General features: G+C 38.9%; 1 protein-coding gene across 2 annotated transcripts; it reads left to right on the top strand.

Moving 5' to 3' along the window:
* On the top strand, positions 1-21,494 carry GLYATL3 (glycine-N-acyltransferase like 3). Of its 2 annotated transcripts, XM_057302514.2 has the most exons (6): positions 1-120; positions 5,304-5,409; positions 8,987-9,094; positions 10,846-10,972; positions 15,085-15,211; positions 19,906-21,494. In XM_057302514.2, the coding sequence occupies exons 2-6, from the start codon at positions 5,332-5,334 to the stop codon at positions 20,330-20,332; spliced, it is 867 nt and encodes a 288-aa protein (XP_057158497.1). In that variant the 5' UTR covers positions 1-120; positions 5,304-5,331; the 3' UTR covers positions 20,333-21,494. The 2 variants fall into 2 exon arrangements, with proteins under 2 accessions (XP_057158497.1, XP_034818116.1); XM_034962225.2 differs by lacking the exon at positions 1-120 and having other exon boundaries at positions 5,193-5,409; positions 19,906-20,332.
* Positions 21,495-21,854: the final 360 nt, after the last annotated feature.

Consider the following 21,854-nt stretch of genomic DNA (forward strand, 5'->3'; position numbering starts at 1 on the left):
GTTTCCACTAAGGGCTAATTAGGGAGGTAGCCTTGAAGAATAAACTTACCATTTATATAAAAGGGCTACTGGACTGATACACAGCTGAAAACCCTCAGTTCTGGACTGAACTCCCAGCAGGTAAACATTTATTCATTAATATAATACATTTCAAGTCATAGTTTATAATTGCAGAAAGGGATGGGAAAAATAGAGAAGAGATGAAATCCAACCTTATACAGAACGAATACATTGTAATTAGGTTTCAAGGAAAGATATATTTTGTTTTGTTTCTTGGAGTGTTTTTGTTTGGGGTTTTTTTAACTCCTAAATTTTGATATGAGGAAAATTTTTACTCTTAAATTTTGATATGAGGAAAATAAGTATTACCAAGTATAAATTTGTTTGCATTGTGATATGGGCACAACTAGAGCAACCTCTCTGAACAAAAATCCTAACTTATGAAAAATAATTACTAGCATTGGATTCCAAGTGCTTAAAAAAAGTATTTCCTCATTAACAAATGCCCACCATTATATTGTAAATATTGTATTACATTACAAAAACAGAGATCTTATGTTTTATTGCTTATAAGACTTAAAAGTCTCCCAGGAGAGTGTCATGCTTTCATTGTTATGATAAATATTAATGAATAAAATATTTTAGATGCTTGCTCTGTGCTTATAAACACTCAAATGCCCCCAAAGAAACTTCAGTTTCTAAAACTTACATGAGCATAATTCTTTTTTCTTGACAAATACTTTCAAACAGTGAGTCTATTGGTTATAATTTGGTTAAAGGAGTTACCAACCTTTAACTTCCAATTCCAGAACATACTGATTATGGACAGTACTAATCAAGTGGTAAGGATATGACATTCTGCTCTTGTAGCTTTCAGAGTTAATCGTCATTATGACTCTCTAACATGTTACAAAAATGTGTAGAAAATATTTTCTGCATCAATGAGAATTTCTGCTCTACCTTGTGGCATTAAAAAAATTTCTATTTAATGAAAGATCCTTATGAAATGAATCACTGTTTACTGAAAGGGTATTGTCAAATGTAGATTAATTGTAATGTCCTCTCTGCATGAACCCATGGGGGAATGTCTCTGATTTTAGTTTGTCACCCTGAGTAATTTGTGAGTTGCAAGAGTATAGTCTAGAAGGGTAAGTTGAAGCCAATTAAGTAGAGGTTTTGCTATTAAGAAGCTGGAGGCCAGGCGGGGTGGCTCACACCTGTAATCCCAGCACTTTGGGGGGCCAAGGCAGGTGGATCACATGAGGTCAGGAGTTTGAGATCAGCCTAGCCAACATGGTGAAACCCCCCATCTCTACTAAAAATATAAAAAAAACTAGCCAGGCGTTGGTGGTGTGTATCGCGGGAGCTGGCCAGCAGCCCGCAATGCAACGGGGCTCTCTCTTTGTTCCTAGGTGGATTGGCAGGTCGAGAAATAAGAGACTCACACAAGATAGTGAAAGCAGGTCCCGCGGTGCCGCCAATGCACTGACTATACCAGCATTTATTATTAAGTTTAGTGAGGGCGGGGGTAGGTTAGTGAGGGATTTAGGGTCATTTGATTATGAGGTGAGATGGTCACATGGGGATGAAGTAATTCTTTAACATAATATCTGTATGCAGAAGTACAGTATACAGAGATAAGAATTTACAATATAGTGTGTGCATCAGTAATTTCTAACAGAGCCTTAAAACAGAAACACAGTCTTTCCATAACCTATGATTAGCAGGATATTAATCAGCAGTAACAGTTGCAGCAAAAGCTGGTTACAAACAATCCATAGAAACAGGATGTGAAGCTAGACAACTGGTTAGACCAGAAATCCTCAGAAGGAAATATGTCTTAACCCTAAAGAGGCCTAGAAGAGCTGTGGCAAGATGAGCGTGTTATAGCCCTATCTTATCCATATGGACAGGCACCCCTCATTCGTCCATTTATAGGCTATCCACAAGGGTCGCATTCCATTCCCAGAGCTATGAACATCTGCTTTTCTGGGATAGGAATCTTGGTGATGTGAAACCTCCCTGAATGCACATCCATTCATAGGCTGTCTGCAGGGGGAAGCACATCACGTGCTATTGGCTCATTCTGGCAGTCCAACCTGGCATTGTCTTTACACAATCCTGCATGCAATTTTGTATTTACAATAATCAGGAGCATTTCATCTTTTGTTCCATAGCAATAGTTTCAGGGGGTCTGCCTACAGGTGTGTGATTGTAATCCCAGCTACTCAGTAGGCTGAGACAGGAGAATTGCTTGAACCTGGGAGGTGGAGGTTGCAGTGAGCCAAGATCATGCCACTGCACTCCAACCTGGGCAACAGAGCGAGACTGTGTCAAAAATAATAATAATAATAAATTAATAATAAATAAAAATAAGCTAGAGTATTGGACTTTAGAGATGGCATAAGTGAAAAAACAAGTAAATGTTAGAAGAAAGAGTGTAAGGAGGATAATTTTCTGGGCAAACTGAATCATGAAACTAATCATATTTGTTTCTCTTTATGTTAGAAAGTTTAGTGTCAAAAGTGGCCTCTCACCTGCTGCAAGTACAATTGATTCTCATTGTGGTAGTTATTTTCAATAAAATACCAGACACTGACTTAGTCAATACTGAAACATTGTTCCAAGTAGAAATACAGTTAGGTTCCTGTCAGCCTCTGGTTATGGTATTTTCATCAGCAGGTCAATAGTAACCTTGTTTTATATGTGTTTTGTTGAAAGACACATTAATATATATTGTTGATTCAAGAGCATTGTAACTCATGTCCAAACGAAACTTACCTAATACGTGTATTTCCTCCATTATTCACATCACAGCATTTTTGCACTTAGAAACACCAGTACAACCAATAAGTGCTATGCTTTTGGTCAATTTTTAAACAGCAAAATCAACACAAAGCACAAAAACTTGAAAAACTTAGCACTAAACAGACCATGAAAAGGGCACTTGTTTACAATATGAGAACAAACAAGAAGACAGAGCATTCCCTGTTCAACCTTAGCTGGAAACATGTGAGTTAGGAAACCCAGTTCTTTTTGCTGCTCTATGCATGACTGCAAATGACTGTAAAAGTGCCACGAGTATTGAATTGGGAATTACAAATAAATTTTAGCAAGCAGGTAAATTTTCAAATATGAAATTCATGATTAAGGATGATCAATTGTATACATAGGATTATGTTCCATGCTCCATACTTTGCATATTAACCTCACTTTTGACTCCATATTACTTTGTCCCTCTATTTCTCCTTTGCCAAATTTTAATTTAAACTTATTTTTCTTGATATATTTTATGTATTTTCTTTCTCTTTCTTTGTTTCTTTGTTTCTTTCTTTCTTTCTCTTTCTTTCCTTCCTTCCTTTATTTTTTTTTTGTTTATTTTATTTTTTTTTTGACGGAGTTTTGCACTTGTTGCCCAGGCTGGAGTGCAATGGCATGATCTTGGCTCACCACAACCTCGCAACCTCCGCCTCCCAGGTTCAAGCGATTCTCCTGCCTCAGCCTCCCTAGTAGCTGGGATTACAGGCATGTGCCACCACACCTGGCTAATTTTGTATTTTTAGTAGAGACGGGGTTTCTCCATGTTGGTCAGGCTGGTCTCGAACTCCTGACCTCAGGTGATCCACCTGCCTCGGCCTTCCAAAGTGCTGGGATTACAGGCATGAGCCACCACGCCCAGCCTAAGTAGTTTCATAAATGGCTTTAGATCCTTCAGGGAACAAACCAGGTAATAAAGGAGCAAATTATCAACAAATATTCTAATTCCTACTCTTTTCATTAGCTACTTCAGTATTCAGGCATAAAAAGATCTCTAGACATCAAACCTAATTAAGAGGTTCACATTCCACTGCCCTTTGAAATAATTTTGTTTCGTTTTCTATCAGGATATATTGAATTAGAATAAATAAATGTATTTCAAATAAGTATCTATTACAAAGTTAAAATTGTATTTAGAGATGACACAAATGAGTGAAAAGTTAAGCAGATGAAAAAGTGAAGAGATGATGGCTGTACTTCTTTCTTTGCCATCCTGAAGTCTGGAAACTAGATCTTTTCAAAGTTTCTAATATTGGTCCAGACTGGGATTCAAAAGCCTCATAATGTTCGGGTGCTGCCCTGGCCCCTGCAATCTCTTCTGACTCCTGCAGAGAGCACAGACACCTCAAGTGTACCACTCAGTGAACTAGAGCCCACAGGGCTTGATCATATGCTTTCCAGAGGTTCAGGATCACATAAACCTCATGATAGAATTTTACAGGAGATTTTAGGTAGATTACAATTGAATATTCAGGGTATCTTGTAATCACAGGGGTATGCCACATAGAGAAATTGAGTAGAATTTTCTTTACCTGGAAAATATGTTGTAAAGGAATAATCCCAGCTCTCCACCACAACCCCAGAGGCACCATGTTCTCCTGTCTAGCTGAGTTCTCTTTGCCATCCTAGTGCCTGTCTGCCAGATGTAAGTTGATAAGCTCTGCTACACTGAATGTAGCAAATATTTTTTTTCTTTAATTCAGTCCATCCCTGATTGGAATGCCAGAAAAAGTTTTCTTGGGAACAAAGCAGGCGAGGTGAAGCCCCCAAATCTAAAAAAAAATCTAATTGCATGAGAACAGATGATTTTGCATACATTACATTTAGGCCCTTCTTTTTTCTTTAATTTTATCAGGCTAAAATGAGTGTCAGCCTTTGACCACTTCTGATTCTTCATCTTCAGTCTAGGTATTTCTCTCCAGTTTTTCCTCATAACGACCCGACCCACTCAAGTCTTTCTCTAGTCTTTGCCCCACATTGTGAAAAAGATGTTTTCCAACTTAGCTCGAGGTTCTTACCCTGAGCTTCATATTTTCCATTCATCAACTATTTAGAATGTCCCTACTGTGTGCCAGGTCCTTTGGCAGGTGCTGTGGATACAGTGGAGCACAAAGAAGGCATCGGTCCTACCTTCATACAGCTTATAGGTTACTCAGGATGGATTTAGATCAAATAAAACACAAATAAATACAAAATTACAACTGTTATACATGCTCTGAAGACAGAGTTTAGAGTACAATCAATGTATATAATAGACTTAACCAAGGATAGATACTCACATCTGTTTGGGATTAGGTCATTAACACTTCCCATGTATTCTCTGGTTTACCCAACCCAGTGCCTCCCCATCTTCCCTTTTCCCTCTTCAGGGTGAGCAATGGCAGTCAGAATTATACCCAATGAAAATAGAATTACAAGAAAACTCCTAAATAGATCCAAATATTAACAGGCAAAAATTAAATGCCTACCTTCAAGTTTCTAATTAGGTGTGGAGTTGCAAGAGCTCTGGAAAAGATGTTGGTGCTAAACTGTTCTACCAAATTACTGATACTGGAGAAAATGTTGAAGAGTTGCTTTCCTGAATCACTCAAGGTACCATAAAATTAATAATTTTATTTTATTTCTTTATTGTGTTAATCTGTAAAATAATCTCAAACTTGTGGCTATTTTCCTTTTTTTCTGATAATAAGACTCTCTAGGAGCACTTGTTAAACATACAGCTTCCCAGCTCCCTCCTGCTAGAGACGGATTGAATAGACTGTGGATAAGGCCCAGGGAATTATACTTTTCTTTTTTTTTTTCCTTTCTTTTTTTTTTTTTTAACTTTAAGTTCTGGGATGCATGTGCTGAATGTGCAGATTTGTTACATAAGTATACATGTGCCATGGTGGTTTGCTGCACCTATCAACCCATCATCTAGGTTTTAAGCCCTACATGCATTAGGTATTTGTCCTAATGCTCTCCCTCCCCTTTCCTCTCACCCCCTGGAAACTACACTTTTCATAGTCACTTGGATGACTCCTAAGGAAATTTAGGTAATTTCTAGATTATTTCTAAATAAATTTGAGTTCTAAAGTATTTTAAATAGCAGAAGGGTATGGACTAGGTGGCACTGCAGTTGAGAACATAATCTAGTTAAAATAATAGAACTGAGGTTTAGATCTTGTTATAAATGCAGTGAAATTGCCTTTAAGAGCTGAATTTCTTGAGCAAGGAGACTGCCCTATGCCTGGTTTTCAAATGTGAGTGGCATGCAAATCACCCATGAGATACATAACAAATAAGAATTTGTGAACACAGAGACTTGCATTTTTACCAAAGACCCTATTTAATCCTTATGTACATTAAAATTTGAACAAAAGTGATCTAGAAGGAGTCCTCTAATGCACTATACTGTGTGAATTAAATCTGGCCATCTTGCCTTATTGATCATGCTTAAACTGTATGTGGTAACGAAAATGTGAATAATAATTTGGAATCATTTGGCTAAAAAATAAAATGTACCAAATTGACAATCCGACCCAAATTTTCCCAAGATCAATGCTGACACTGAAGTGAATTAATGGAATGAAATGGTAGGCTACTTTGCTTTAATAATATGTCCAAATAATTATTTTGCCAGAGATAATGAAAAAAATTTCAGTGACCTTTACAGGATAATAAAAGGTGTTAGAGAATTAAAATATTAAAGAAAATACAGTTTCGTTTATTTACACTTCCTCCAGTTTTTGGAGTTTTTGGCTATGGATTTTGTAACCTCAGCTTAGTTTTTAAGTGATTAAATATCCTTCCAAAGTTCCTTCATAAGTTCTCATCTCATTCCCCCAGCACATTGACATCCTTCTAGCCACACCCCCTCAACTCAACATTCACCCTTTGAATAAATAGCTATTGGAAGAGTTTGTATTTAACCAGTGTCAAATATTTCAGTTGGTTCCAAATCCTATACAAATAAGTTACGTTTTTTCTTTCTGAATCTGAATATTGAAAGGGTTTTTGCCTTTTAAGATGCTGAGCATTCCAATCATATTTAGGTTACATTCTTGAGTAAGAATGTATAGTTTCCTCATGTGAAACTATATTAATAAACATTACTCTGTATATGCAAGATGAGCAGCCACATAATTTAATGATTAACAGAACAAACATGACCCTTCCAGGTTACTTTAGATCTTGAATTTTCACTAAAGGTGATCCATGTTACACAATAATATAAGCCGAACCCAATTTGGAAAGACTCCTTCTATGAGGATATGTGAATGAGGTCCAGATTGGGTAATATAGAAGAAAGTTGTACAATTCTAGGCATTGAAGAAAATGAGTGATTTAGATTACCATAGTGATAAAGTCAGGTGCGGTAGCAAGCTTGTAGTCCCATCTACTCGGAAAGCAGAAGCAGTAGGTTCATTTGAGCCCAGGAGTTCAAGGCCAGCAAGGTCCCATTTCTTTAAAAAAGTTGTTTTTAATTAAACAAAAAAGTGATAAGGGAGGTAAATGTAGGTTCCAATGTCCTTATAAACAAAACAAAGCAAAACAAAGTCCATTGAAATCTAACATATGCTAGCTACAAAGTGCACACAATTTAATTATGTAGCTCAATAAATTTTCATAAAGCAAATGCCTACATAACATCCACTACTACAGAGAAAGAAAATTACTTTTGACGTCACTCCTTCCCACCTGCAATGCCCCTTTCCAACCACTACCTCTCCCTGTTCCCTAAAAGTGACCACTATCCTGACTTCCAAAGCCATAATTTAGTTTTGCCTGTTTTGAATGTAACATAAATTGGATCACACAGTTAAGTATCTTTTTCGTATCTAACTTCTTTTGCTCAACATTATGTTTGTGAAATTAATTTCATTGCTATTTTGTAATCTACAGTACCAATGTGCCACAATGTACGTATTCATTTCACTGTTGATGAACAGGAATGGTGGTAAAAAGGATTCCTATAGTTCAGCAGTCTTTGTTACCACCAACTTTGTCCAACCTCTACAAGCATACATGTGACATACCCAAGCTATTTTGTAGGACAGTCATCTTTCTTAGTAGAGAAAAATATGTGGCTGCATATGGTGGCTCACTATTCAATTTCAATACTTTGGAAGGCCAAGGTGGGAGGATCACTTGAACCCAGGAGTTGGAGACCAGCCTGGGCAACATAATGAGACCCCATCTCTACAAAAAAATTTTTTTAATTATCCAGGTGTGGTGGTGCTTGCCTTAGTCCCAGCTACTCAGAAGGCTGGGGTGGGAGAATTGTTTGAACCCAGGAGGCGGAGGTTGCAGTGAGCAGAGATCGCGCCACTGAACTCCAGCCTGGGTGACAGAGCGAGACTGAGGAGTTCAAGGCTGCAGTGATCTCTGATTGCCCCACAACACTCCAGCCTGGATGACAGAGTGAGATACTGTCGCAAAATAATAATAATAATAAGAGAAGGGCAAACTTTAAAGAAAGAAAAGAAAAAATGTGAAAGGCCACAGAAAGAATTATAATATTATTCCAGTTTGGTTGAGTCACCAAGCATTCAATCATCTATGTCAGGCTCCATGGACATAATAATGAATGAGACATTGTTATAGCCCTCAGGGAATGCTTATAGAGCCTTGCTCCATCAAATCTAAAGCGCAGTTTTTGTTTGTTTGTTTGTTTTAATTTGAGTTGGTGTCACCCTCTAATGATGTCTAATTGTAATTTAGGGTTGAAGAAGTAGTTGCATTTCACAGATTATTTTCAAGTAGTATACTGGGCTTGAAAAGAAGCTGAGCATCAAAATTATTTGCAGAAATTTTTAAATATGCATGAACCCTAAGTGCATATGTTATCCTGATTCATTCAGCAAGTATTTACTGCTGACCTATGTGCCAAGTACCCACGTAGTAAGCCTATGAATTTGGTACCTCTCACTGCTATCCTATAAAAAACTAGGTTTGGAAAGAGTTTTTATGGGATTTCATAGACTTTTTACAAGTTTTCAAGTGCACTGATAAAATAATAGAAAAATTAATATACGTGTCTATTATGTGTCTGAATGTATGTATATATATATTTATAATTTCCCCTCTCGTGGACATGATTACACAGTAGAACAAGAGGTAAAGAAGATAATATGTGAGTGAAACAGCTAATAGTATGATTGGCTTGTCTCTGGGTTATCTGACTCAGGTTTATGGAGCGGTGATGAACATAAATCGTGGGAACCCCTTTCAAAAGGAAGTGGTGTTGGATTCATGGCCGGATTTCAAAGCTGTTATCACCCGACGACAAAGAGAGGTACAGTTTTGAAAGGTAAAAAGTTTAAAAATAATAAGAATTGGAAAGAAAAAGTAGGTAATGGTATTTTATAATCATAGTAGCCATTTACATTAGCTTACAATACTATCTGTTTCACCATTCATTTCTTTTCTTTCTTTCTTTCCCTTCCTTCCTTCCCTCCCTCCCTCCCTCCCCTCCCTCTCTCCCTCCCTCCCTCTCTCCCTCCCTCTCTCTCCCTCCCTCTCTCTCTCCCTCTCTCTCCCTCTCTCTCTCTCTCTCTCATTCTGTCACCCAGACTGGAGTGCAGTGGCATGATCTCAGCTCATTGTAATCTCCACTTCCCAGGTTGAACCGATTCTCCTGCCTCCGCCTCCTGAGTAGTTGGGATTATAGGCACCCACCACCATGCCTGGCTAATTTTTGTATTTTTAGTAGACACTTTAGTAGAGATGGGATTTCACCATGTTGGCCAGGCTGATCTCGAACTCCTGACCTCAGGTGATCCGTCTACCTCGGGCTCCCAAAGTGCTGGGATTACAGGCATGAGTCACTATGCCCAGCCTCAGCATTAGTTTCTAATTTGACTGGCTTCAGAGTGTCAGGAACTTGAAAAACCTCTAGTCCAAACATGTTCAATAAAGTGGTTCCTTAGTGTCTCATGATCTCTAGAAGGATGAAGCACAAATGGCTAACTTATAGATACTAGCTTTTTCCCTGGGTGAATGATTCCTTATGACTGATGACTTTGGTCATGTGGGTATTTGGAAGAAGAGTGAAGACAACATCTGCCCCATTCTGCCCCGAGACCAAGCAGAAGCTCATGTGGCCAAAGAGGTACCGTCCTGACCACATTAGGAAGATTCTGAGAGTTGTAATTCTTGGAGGTGAATCCACTGAGTTATATACACTCTTTATTTTTATAGATAAACAAAATCCTAGAAAAATGTGAAATAGATGTCTTAAAACCTTCCTAGCCAGATGTGGTGGCTCGTGCCTGTAGTCCCACCTACTTGAGAGGCTGAGGCAGGGGGTTTGCTTGAGCCCCGGGGTCCAAGACTACAGTCAGCTATGATTTCACCACTGCACTCCAGCCTGGGCAACAAAGCAAGACCCTGTTGCTAAAAAATAAAAAATAATTTTTAAAATTTTTAAACAAAACAAAACCTTTCCTAATCCCAGAAGAAAGAATCAAGAAAAAATCAGCTGGGTGCGGTGGCTCATGCCTGTAATGCCACACTTTGGGAGGCCTAGGCAGGCGGATCATGAGGTCAGGAGATCAAGACCATCCTGGCCAACACGGTGAAACCCCATCTCTACTAAAAATACAAAAAATAGCTGGGTGTGGTGGCATGCACCTGTAATCCCAGCTACTTAGGAGGCTGAAGCAGGAGAATCACTTGAACTGGCTCACTGCAATCTCCGCCTCCCCAGTTCAAGTGATTCTCCTGCACTCCAGCCTTGCAACAGAGTGAGACTCCGTCTAAAAAAAAATAAAATAAAATAAAGAAGAAGAAAAGAAAGAAAGAAAAAGAAAAACTCTTTCCTAATCCCAGAAGAAAGAATCAAGCAAAAGCTACACAACTTCATTTTCCCCTCACTACAGCATATTAGCCCCATTCCCATTTAGCCATTGCTTTATAGGGGGCTAATTTTGTTAGCCACCTATAAAAATTAGCTAGACATGTCCAGCTAACGGTATCTAATCTACCTAAGATTTGGATTATCCAGATAATACGTTTATGTTTTTGTGATTATGTCTTCTGTCCTAGGCTGAGACAGATAACCTTGATCATTATACTAATGCCTATGCTGTGTTCTACAAGGATGTCAGGGCTTATCGACAGCTATTGGAAGAATGTGATGTTTTTAACTGGGACCAAGTTTTTCAAATACAAGGTGAGGTCAAGTGCAAGACTTATATTACACAGTCTTTTTTTTCCTCCTTAGCGTATATCCAGATAGATATAGATATTTCATATATATGAAAATATATAGATTATCTATACACACATGTATGTATAAATACATACACATACATTTTATGCATTTACCATTTCTATATTCTAGTGTTGTAAGAACACTCATTTGTCACTTCTAATGAGGCATGCATGGCCTTCAGGGTAAAAAGAGACCATTTAAATGGAGCTGTTCTTAGGTGACATGTTTTTTCTACTATTACTGTAATATGGATGGATATCAGTGAGAATCAGAGAATATTTTTCCTTATTGGTTTTAATCCTTTTCTATCACATTTTTAAAATAACTATAATTTAGGTCTTAGCCAATAGGTAGGCCTTTTATTTTTTCTGAAGCAGATGATTCTAGAAAGAAATAATCAATTGATCTGCATAAAATGTCCTCAAATGACTGTTTTTTTTCTGAGTCAAGGTCTTGCTCTGCAACCTAGGCTGGATGCAGTGGTGTGATCATAGCTCACTGCAGCCTTGAACTCCTGGGCTCAAGGATCCTCTCTCCTCAGCTTCCTGAGTAGCTAGGACTACAGGTGGCACCATACAGGGCCCTTTGTTGTTGTTGTTGTTGTTGCTGTTGTTGTTGTTGTTGTTGAGACAGGATCTCACCATATTGACTAAGCTGCTAAAGTGATTTTATACAGAAAGAGTTTATATGAGCTGTGAGGAGAGAACGGCATGGCCATCAGGGCTTGGGGCAGAACTTTATGCCAGGAGAGAAGAAGATTAAGGGTTTCTGATAGTTTAGATGAATAGTTTCCTCGTCAGTGTACACTTACTCTTCCAACTTTTCATAATGATTAGGTGTTGGCACAGGCAATAATGTTGTTGTTTATGATTGTTCCAGTGAAATGAGTTCCTTGATCATTTAACAGGAAAGTAGGGAACCTCATATTGGAAATCTAAAGTCTAGTATTTTTTTTTCAACTACAGAAAGCTGAGGTCCTCCAATAAGGAAAAGCTTCTATCCACCTGGAAAATTTACAAATAATGATTAACACATGGTCATAACCCAAAGACTTCAGATGTCATATAAAATTTATTCGTAGTCAGGCGGGTGGCTCACACCTGTAATCCCAGCACTTTGGGAGGCCGAGGTGGGTAGATCGCGAGGTCAGGAGATTGAGACCATTCTGGCTAACACGGTGAAACCCCGTATCTACTAAAAATACAAAAAAATTAGCCGGGCGTGGTGGCAGGAGCCTGTAGTCCCAGCTACTCAGGAGGCTGAGGCAGGAGAATGGCGTGAACCCAGGAGGTGGAGCTTGCAGTGAGCCGAGATCGCGCCACTGCACTCCAGCCTGGGCGACAGAGCGAGACTCCATCTCAAAAAAAAAAAAAAAAAAATTATTCGTAAATGCGCAAAAAGACCTTATGCAGGAAGCTCTAAACTATCTCTCACCTTTACAGATTTGCCCCAGTCACGCTGGTTAGAAATGAGACATGATTCTATCACTTCCACAGCCAATTTAGAAAAAAATGTTCTGACCGGTATTACTTTAACATGGAAATGAATAAATTTCCTCATTGGTGTGAAAAATCATGGTAATAATTGGATGGATCTTGGTGCTAGAGGCCTATTATCACTAAATCACCTCAATCCATCATTATATAGAAAAAAGTTATATAATTTCCAATATCCTTTTCAGAAGGCTGAGCTGATAGTTGTGAGTAAGTTATAGTCATCTAAATTGACCCAATCATTCTTTCTGAAGGTTTGGTGGGGACAAATGTGAATTAGTATCACCTAATATAGCTGGAGTAGTAACGGTCCTTCATTTAGCACATAAGTCAGCCTGGACATTACCTTCGGCTTCTCCTGTGGTCTTTTGACTACAGACTTCTGTGGTAATAGCTGTAATGTTCTTGGAATACTGAATACCTTCTAAGAAGTCATTGGTATGTTTACTATTCTTAATTGGAGTATCCAAAAAGGTCATAAATCCTCTCTGTTTCCATAACACAATTCAAAAAGCCTACCTACTGGCCATATACATGATCAACATTTGCCACAGTGCAGGCTCCAGTCACAGATACTAGTTTGGCTACTGGGTAGATCAAGCATTAGGTGGTGGAGCTGCTTCAGGACTTGATGTCCAGAGGAATGACATATCCTGCATAGGAATGCCTTTGTCATTTTTAATCTGAGAGCCATTAATGAACAATATTAAATCATGTTTAACCCAACAAGCTACCCAGAGTAGCTAAACCCCTTTAGTTTGCCATATGAAAGCAGGAAGTGAAAAAGTATATAGCTACCCACACAGGCCAGGCTCTTCTGCTCACTACTGGTTGCACTGACGTGAAAAAGATTATCTACATGTGTACTAACCTGAGAGTTTCAGAAGCCTGCTTATTGGTAACTAGTCTAATAAATGTCCTGAATTCTGGCTTATCCAGTTAGCCACTCTTCTCATAGAAGGTAGGTAGAAAGAGGCAGAGCAAGATGGGAAGTTCCTTCCACTTGTGGGAAAGGAGAAAATCATTTGTTAAAAGTCGTAACTTGTAAAGAAGACAAAAGGACATGATCAAGAACACCATGAAGAGGCAATCAACAAAATCCAAGACTGTGAAAACTGCACAGCAAACACCTCGGTGTTTTAAACAAATAAACTGAAAGAATCAAAGAGTAGGGGTAGGGATTGAAGGAAAACAGGTAGATTAAAAAATTTGAGACCAAAATTAAACTATAGTGTGTTTAAGAACACACACTTGAAAAGTAGGCACTGCCTCCTTTTTTCTCATAGTCTTTTGAATTACTTAGATGGAATTCAGTATTATAATATGAGATACTAGCCACAGCATCTGTAATTTTAATAACATTAACTCAAAAGCCTACTTATCTTTTCTGAGGCTTAACTCCCTGAGGGAGGAGCCAAGGCTCCGATACCACACTGTGTTCAATACACCTTCCCACTCACGCATTCTTCAAGAAGTCCCAGGCCCACACTGAAGAGCCTTACCAGAGGGGAAGAAACAAGCCATTAGTCATGGGAAGAGGGGAAGTCAGTTTGCAGAGAATTCAATCCAACAGGACACAGGCTGTAAAGGACGGAGTAGATGGGGATTTGGAAAGGTGGAGAAAGGAATCATACTATAACCTCTCTAAGAACAAAGACCAGGAAGGGCCAGGCATGGTGGATTATGCCTGTAATCCAAGCGCTTTGGGAGACCAAGGCAGGAGGATCACTTGAGGCCAGGAGTTTGAGACCAACCTGGACTTATAGGGAGACCCCATCTCTACAAAAACAAAACAAAACAAAAACTTAAAAAATAAATCAGCCAAGTGGTGGCACGCACTCAGGAGGCTGAAAGAGGGTGATTATTTGAGCCCAGGAGTTCATGGTTATAGTAAGCTATGATCATTCCACTGCACTCTAACCTGGGCAAGCGAGTAAGACCCTGTTTCTAAATAAAATAAAGAATAGAAACCATACCATTTTTGTGTACCACTATGAACATTGTCTAGTACAGTACTTTATATATATACAACACCTACTGAATCAAGATTTATCAAATAACTATGACAAGTGGAATCTGGGTGAGGTAAGTTCAGGGTAAATCTCACCAACACTGAGTTACACCTTGCGTTCTGTAATGGCGAGGTGTAATAGAGAGTCTTTGAAGTTGGTTTGCCACGCCAAACAAATCTAAGCTCTTGTATACTTCATAGACTTTTAGAGCTCTAAAATGTCATCCTTTATTTCGTGGAGCTTAAGGTTAGTCCGAGAGTCCAAAGTATCAATATTCTCCCAAGAAATTCTAAAGTCCCGTGAGATATTCCCATCATATGTTTCTATGAAGATCGTGATGAGTGGTCCCAATGGGCAACATCATGGGAATTTGAAACTCCTACAAAAATTTGAAACTTAGACAAAAGCTGTAATAATTTAGATGTAAATATACAGTGGTTAGGATAATACAAGGTGGCAAACTGCTAGTATTGATGATTCTCAGTATAAAATTACTGCAACAAATTTCCTTTTTGCTTTTTCAACTAAAATGCCCACATATTAAATTATGTCTTTCTATACACAGGGCTGCAAAGTGAGTTATATGATGTTTCCAAAGCGGTTGCCAATTCAAAGCAGTTGAATGTAAAGCTAACTTCCTTCAAGGCTGTTCATTTTTCTCCTGTTTCAACTCTGCCAGATACCAGTTTCCTGTATGTAAACCAAGTTTTTGCATTTGGGGCAGGACTTACTGCTATAGAAGTACACGTAGCAGTAACTGGAGTACTTAGTATCACTATGGAATATCCAGGCACTTTGGATTTCAACCATTGAGCACAAACGGGGGTGTGTGTGAGTGTGTGTGTGTGTTTACTCTTCTCCTCTCTCCTGTGCTTGACTGCTCATAATTTCATTGAAAATCAAATCAGTATATTTGTCCATAGTTATAAATGAACTCACAATTCCTGTGTTTTCATAGTAACCATGGAAAAAGCATTCCTTGGTGTCCTTATCCCTCAAATAATTCTAAATAATTTATACTGTCTGAGTCCAAAGTTGTTATTGATTTTGCTGTTTCAGGGATGGGGGTATATAGCTGACTTATGTTGCACTCTTATGTGTCAGGGACTACATATCTTAAATATATTATCCCATTAGTTCTTTCCACAACCCTGTGAAGTAGGACTATTATTATTGCCCCTCCTACCCCCACACACCTTTTTAAACAGAGATGAAGTAACACACAAGGGTAAATTATAGAGCCAAGAAAGAATCCCAAGTCCAACTCCAGATGCAATCTTTCAAAACACTGATTAGTTTGTATCTGCATTTATTCTTCTTTTGGAGTCCCTGCTCTGTCATTTACTAATTACCTTTCTGAGTCTCAATTTCTTCTGAATTCGTTCCTTTAAGTGTTTTTTAAATTAATATCATTTTAAATCAACAAATAATAATTGTACACATTCACGGGGTACAATGTGATGTCTTGATAAATGTATATACTGTAGAATGATTAAACCAAGCCAGTTAATATTAAAAAAATTGTTATAATATTTTCCTGACACATTGTTTTGCAAGAGACTGAAGCAAGATAATTAAAAATCACCCACCTCAATAAATGTTAATTTTCTTTACTCCTACAGTGAATGTTGAAGAAATTGTTGAGCAAAACAGCACTAAACCTTAAGAATGTACATTTTAAGTCACAGGAAAGCAACTGGATTTTCTTTTATTGTATTTCTAATTATGAAAATTTCAAACACACATAAATGTTTAAAGGATAGTATAAAGAACCTCCCACCAATACATAGCTGACCTTATTTAATTCATACAACTATTTATTCTTTCCACTTCCTGGATTATTTTGAAGAAAATGTCCCAGACATTATCCTTAAATATTTTAATATGTAACTCTAAAAAATGAGTCTTAAAAAAAACACCCACTATACGGATATTACTCCTGTGTCCGAGGTCCCCAAGAACACCCACAGGTTCTATGGTTCACTATGTTGACATACAGGACTCAGCAAATATACTCATGGCTATGATTGATTACAATGAAGAGATAAAATGCAAAATCAACAAAGGGAAAGGCAGCATTGGGTAAAGTCCAGAGGAAGACAGGCACAAGCTTCCAAGAGTTCTCTCTCAGTGGAGTCACACAGAATGTGCTCAGTCCCTAAGCAATGACCTGTAATGATATGTGTAAAATGTTTCAAACTCCTGGCCTCAAGCAATCCTCCTGTCAGGGCCTCCCCAGATGATGGGATTACAGGCATGAGCCACTGTGCTCTGCTAAAAGTTGTCTACCACGGAAACTTATTATTAGACACTCAGTGCCCAGGATTTTATTGGCAGCATCCTCTGCCTAGCACAGACCGATTTCCTAGACTCGCAGAAGGAAAGCCAATGTTCAGCAAAACCCACACTGTTTGCACAACTTAATCACAGTGAGCCATTTATGTGAGTCCTGGAAATGGTAGCCCCCCTCCAGATCCACATTCCCAGACACCAACCAAGGGTCAATCTTGCAGTTAGGACTTTTTAAGGGCGATGGCCTCAAGCCTTCTATGTTAGTCTTTTCTGCACATTTCCTTAAAGTAAAATAACAGTATTCATATTTCTGATATTGTCGTAATATTTTTAAGTTTGTTTTGAATCAACATCTAAACAAGGTTCATACATAGACCTCTTTAATACATCTGAAGTTTCCTTTGACTTATAAGTTCCCCTTCATCTTTATTTTTTGCATTACTTTTCTGTTGAAGAAACCAGGTTATTTGTTCTTTGAAGCATCCCATAATCTGTTTACTATTGTATGCCTGAGGTGTTATTTAAAAATTTCCTCTGTCCAGTCAAGCCTTTTGAAACGGGGTTTTAACTTGATCTCTTTTGCATACAGTTAGACATTTTGTCTTTTTTTTTTTTCTTAACTTCCCACACAACACTGATGCAAACAATTTGCCTTTAACACCTAAGTCATTACTCAACTGCCTGAACTCTATTTTGAACACCCAGCCCTTTGGAAACAAGGTCAGAGTCTCTAACACAACTACTCCTGAAACACTTGCCTTAGCAATGATTTTATTTGCAGTGATATTTCTGCCTGAAGCTTCTTTGCCCTTGCTTTAAAGTTCATTTTCAAAAACTCAATTGAAAATTCCATTAGGCCAGCTAATTTTTTCCCCCTGCTTAGTGGATAGATGACTGGCCCAGTTCCATAGCTGATAATATGCCTGAAATGTGCAATAACACTACACACCTCTAATTAAAAGAAAACACAAATTTTTACTTTATAAAAATGATGACAAGAACATTATCTCTCACCGGTCACTGGGGATAGTCTTATGATATTAATAGCTTTAAGACTGAGAGCAAATTCTGAGGCACTGTCAGCCTCACAGGCTTTCAACTAAGTAATCCATTTCAGTTTTGAGAAATTGCAGCAATTGTTTTTCTTTATCTTAATATCAGGGGCTTTATATAGTAAATTAATAAAAACTTTCATACCATTAGAATAAATACAGTGAAAGCTAGTGGCCTATACAAATACTGCCAATGGAAAAGTTGAAGGTTGGTACTATTTAACCTAGAAAACAGCAGGCCTAGGAGACAGTTTTAAAGAACAAATATGGCCAGGTGCAGTGGCTCACACCTGTAATCCCAGCACTTGCTGAGGCGGGTGGATCACCCTGAGGTCAGGAATTCGAGACCAGCCTGGCCAACATGGCAAAACCCCATCTCTACTGAAAATAAAAAAATTAGCTGGGCATGTTGGCACGCGCCTGTCATCCCAGCTACTTGGGAGGCTGAGGCAGGAGAATCGCTTGAACTCAGGGGGCAGAGGTTGCAGTGAGCCACTGCACTCCAGCCTGGGCAACAATGCGAGACTCCCTCTCAAAAAAAAAAAAAAAAAAAAGAACAAACATTTCTAAAGCATGCACATATGCTTGGCATATTAAGAGATTTTGTTTCTTTTTTTGGCCGTGGATGCATAACCACAGAAGTTCTCTTCTAAAACATTTTTTTTTTTTTTTTTTTTTTTTATTGAGCAAAAGATTAGGGCTTCAAGAATCTGGACTTACCAAGGCCTCAGAGAGGATTTCAGCAGAGTCAGGACTAAATAAAAGCAATTCTGAGGGTTTTTGTTGTTGTTGTTGTTGTTGACAGAAAGTGTTAAAAGAAAAACTTTAGACAGATTAAATTTAGCAACGTTGGTCTGGGTGCAGTGGCTCACACCTGTAATAATCCCAACACTTTGGGAGGTCTAGGATGGTGGATCACTGGAGTGCAGGAGTTGGAGGCCAGCCTGGCCAAAATGGTGAAACCTTGTCTCTACTAAAAATACAAAAATTAGCCAGGCGTGGTGGCACACCTGTAATCCCACACACACGTGAGGCTGAGATACGAGAATCGCTTGAACCGGGGAGGTGGAGGTTGCAGTGAGCCGAGATTGCACCACCGCAACTCCAAACTGAGAGAGCAAGGCTCTCAAAAAAAAAAAAAAAAAAAAATTCAGCAACGTTTATTTGAGCAAAGAGCAGTTCATGAATCTGGCAGCACTCAGAATGAGAAGTTCAGAGTTATACCCACCAGTGGGAGATTTTATACGCCAGACACAGAAGCAAAGTAGGTAAATCCTCTGATTGGCAACAGTTAGGTATATTTGGGCATGGTCTGCTCACTTACCTGCCTGTGATTGGCTTGTATAACAAACTCAGCTGTGCATTATAGTCCTAGGGTTGGTTTTGTGTCAAGTTAGGTTGCAGTTCAACACACGGGGACTCAAGGTATGGAGGGAGCTGCAGGCCAAACTTAATTTATTTAACAACAGAAACACTTTCCTTAACCTGTGCTGAAGGCAAAAGCAAGTGAACATAAAATTAGAAGCAACGACTTAAATTTGAGGTAATAAGTGTTTTGTCTTCTCAGAAATGAAACCCGGAAAGGTGTTGGTAAATCGGGAATGGTGGATTCTAACTCACTGAAAATCTTAGGTGCCCTCTCAGGGATGGTTTCTCAGTTTGAACCAATATGAAAAGAGTAGTTATAGGTCGGGCATGGTGGCTCACGCCTATAATCTCAGCTCTTTGGGAGGCCGAGAGGGGTGAATCACGAGATCAGGAGTTCGAGAACAGCCTGGCCAACATTGTGAAATCCCGTCTCTACTAAAAATACAAAAATTAGCTGGGATGGTGACGGGTGCCTGTAATCCCAGCTACTTGGGAGGCTGAGGCAGGAGAATTGCTTGAACCCGGGAGGCAGAGGTTGCAGTGAGCAGAGATCACGCCACTGCACTCCAGCCTGGGCGACAGAGCAAGACTGTGTCTCGAAAAAAAAAAATGTGTAGTTATGTATAACCACATGAGTCAGAGGTCCTATTTGTTTTTGTGTCATTCTGGTCTAGCAAGGGGCCTTCCCCACGACTAACCTACCTGAGTGTTGCCGATGCGGATCTACTCAACCGGACTTGGTCCCGGGGAGGCAATGAACAATGTCTCCGGTACATCGCCAACCTCATCTCCTGCTTCCCTAGTGTGTGTGTCCGGGATGAGAAGGGAAACCCGGTCTCCTGGTCCATCACAGACCAGTTTGCCACCATGTGCCATGGCTACACCCTGCCAGAAAATCGCAGGAAAGGTTACAGCCGGCTGGTGGCCCTCACGCTGGCCAGGAAGTTGCAAAGCCGGGGATTCCCCTCTCAGGGCAACGTCCTGGATGACAACACGGCGTCTATAAGCCTCCTGAAGAGTCTCCACGCTGAGTTCTTGCCTTGTCGCTTCCACAGGCTTATTCTCACCCCTGCGACTTTCTCTGGCCTGCCTCACCTCTAGCCCAGTAAAAAACTGCAGTGGTTTTATTACTTTCCCTGAGCATACACACACTCTTGGCTGCCAACGAGGGGAGAGTTAAAATGGAAATCAGGAGACTCTTGAGTTGTTGGAAAGGGTCTGGAGAATATATACAGGATCCACTTGAGAAGCCTTAATTTTTCGTATCTCAGGTTTCTCCGGTAAATAGCTGTGGGGGTGAAGAGTAGCTGTGGCTGAAGACTGAGGACGATTGTCCTCCTGTAGGATCCACTATAGGAGAATAGGTTCTAAAGCCAGCAGTTTTAGTGTACTAGGATAAATTACTGCATGAGAACAAATGATTTAACAGAGGACCACGTGACTACTGCTTTTTGATTGCTGCTTGGACCTCTGCTCTGTATTCTTAAAGCCACACCGCTTCCCTACTGCCATCATATTCCCTGTCCCCACTGCTATGTCTCATCAACCTCTGTTCCTAACACCTCTGCCACCAAGTTCTCTGTAGAGTAACCTCCTTTTTCCCCTTTAATTACTTGCTCTTTACTTCTGCCTAGGACTCTAGCCTATAGTTCACTGCCCTGGGAATGTTCAAATGTAGTGGTTCTTACATTTTAGTGTTTATCAGAATCACCCAGAGGGCAGGTTGCAACACACATCACTATGCCTCTCCTTCTAGGAGGTAGGGCCCAAAAATTTGCATTTCTAACAGCTTCCCACTGCTTATTTGCCTTGGATGAATGACAATATGGGCATTTTGATGCTATAAACAAATGCTGTTACCATAGGACTAGACTTTACCTATAATCTATTTCAGCCCCCTTATTTATAGTCTACTTTCCCATATAAAACTAAGATTCATATATAGGGGTGTTTGGGGGTATGCAAATGAATATATAACATATATGCATACACATATACACATTCTATTCATTTCTTCTACAGGTATAGGTATAGACTCATAGAATTTTGATAAGATAATAAATTTTAACTCTTTGATTACATATGAAAAATTTGAGGACCAGAGAAAATAAATGACTTTTTCAAGATTATATTCTTTATAATCAGTACTGGAGGCAAAGCCAGAATGCTGCCATTTTAATTCCAATCTGTTATTTTCACTAAATCATGTATCCTTTTTTATAATGAAAATTAAAATGCTTACATAATTAAAATATTAATTTTAGTTTTCTTTTATTCTTGTCATTATTTCTTAATTTGGGTTCTGATTGCTTGTGTATGTATACCTTTCAAGGGCAGTAAAGAAAGAGCTAAGCATCACCAGCTGTGTTCTCTATTTATAATAAAAGCAGGCACTAACACAATAGTTAGATTTGCCTTGTCTTGATAATGTTGACTTAGCTATATAGAAAATATTGGTTTCTTATCCCCAAGGAGGTCACAAAATTCTGACTACAAAGATAAGGGAAAATCCAACTTTCAGGCATTCATTCTGAGAAAAGGAAGCAAACTGGCTGAAGTAAAGCACATTTTAATTAAAAAAATAGGACTCAGTAAGAGTAAATATATGCTTAGTTCATCCTGA

Source organism: Pan paniscus, chromosome 5, assembly GCF_029289425.2.
Source record: "Pan paniscus chromosome 5, NHGRI_mPanPan1-v2.0_pri, whole genome shotgun sequence".
In the NCBI taxonomy this organism is placed as follows: Eukaryota; Metazoa; Chordata; class Mammalia; order Primates; family Hominidae; genus Pan; species Pan paniscus.

What these genes read in the sequence shown, in the direction of transcription:
- GLYATL3 (XM_034962225.2), top strand. Translation starts at nt 5,278, where the DNA reads ATGCCTACCTTCAAGTTTCTAATTAGGTGTGGAGTTGCAAGAGCTCTG. An exon ending in GCTTTCCTGAATCACTCAAG is followed by an intron (nt 5,410 to 8,986) that starts GTACCATAAAAT and finishes TATCTGACTCAG; the next exon opens with GTTTATGGAGCGGTGATGAA. An exon ending in CTGCCAGATACCAGTTTCCT is followed by an intron (nt 15,212 to 19,905) that starts GTATGTAAACCA and finishes ATTCTGGTCTAG; the next exon opens with CAAGGGGCCTTCCCCACGAC.